The sequence below is a fragment of the Nanorana parkeri genome, unplaced genomic scaffold (genome assembly GCF_000935625.1).
Source record: "Nanorana parkeri isolate BGI_ZX_2015 unplaced genomic scaffold, ASM93562v1 scaffold99, whole genome shotgun sequence".
NCBI classification, from domain to species: Eukaryota; Metazoa; Chordata; class Amphibia; order Anura; family Dicroglossidae; genus Nanorana; species Nanorana parkeri.
This window is the reverse complement of record NW_017306367.1, coordinates 2,423,679-2,424,518: the sequence shown is the minus strand read 5'-3', so window position 1 is coordinate 2,424,518 and position 840 is coordinate 2,423,679. Positions and strand designations below refer to the sequence as shown.

Genomic DNA, 840 nt, shown 5'->3' with positions numbered 1-840 from the left:
TATAATATTGCTTCACAATGTAGTTGTTTGCTCCAACTTATGCGAACTAGAGCAAATAATAATCATAGGAAATAGCATAAAACATTTTATAAAACAACAGCCACATCACTGGTTTGTGATTCTAAGGTATTCTTTAACTGAATTGTTTCGGAACCCCCATTTACACATACAATCTGCTCAAAGTGAATAAAAATTATAGAAGAAAAGAAGTAATAAGAAAATAAATGAAATAGAAAACTAGCAGCAGAGAAAAAGATATGGAAACAAGTGAAAATCAAGCAAAGGACAAACCTTGAGCTGATTTGGGAAGCTGTGTTTGCAGTTTCTGTCTCTGAATTCTTGCAGAAAAGGGCTACAGGTGATCCCAGCTGGCATGCAGGAGGAGTAAGGTTGTGCAGTGATCCCAGAAAAACACACAGCAAGATTCTCACTGCATTGTATGAAATGCAAGTCTCCCCAGGGTGATATGTGAAACAGCCAGGGGGCTCCTGTATTTATGGTCAGCATCAGCTTGATATGGACTAGTCTCCCTCCCAAGGGTGCATGTAAGGGACTCAGACGTCACTGGATCATTTCCACTCCACAAGTCACTGCACTGAGGGAGGGCAAAAAATTACAGCAATTGAATTAAATGTACTTTGAAGCAATGCGAAGGCAAAAGACAGATAACAGCCCTAGTAATTACCTGTGATTATGGCAAGGGTGGACAGTTTGTACAAGTTCAAGGAGCTCAATTCTACTTGCCTCCCCCCCATTGGTCACTTTACTCTGTAGAAAGTAATGAAAGCAAAAATTATCATTTACATTGCTGATGCTTAAATCGAAATATTTTTATGATCT

General features: G+C 38.9%; 1 protein-coding gene across 1 annotated transcript in view; it reads right to left on the bottom strand.

Annotated features, from left to right (window-relative positions):
* GAL (galanin and GMAP prepropeptide) overlaps positions 1 to 501 on the bottom strand; it is a 27,680-nt gene extending 27,179 nt beyond the window's left edge. Inside the window, exon 1 of the mRNA XM_018552880.1 lies at positions 292 to 501. Within this exon, the coding sequence (XP_018408382.1) occupies positions 292 to 375 (84 nt within the window). The 5' untranslated portion in view covers positions 376 to 501. The remainder of the gene's footprint in view (positions 1 to 291) is intronic.
* Positions 502 to 840: the final 339 nt, after the last annotated feature.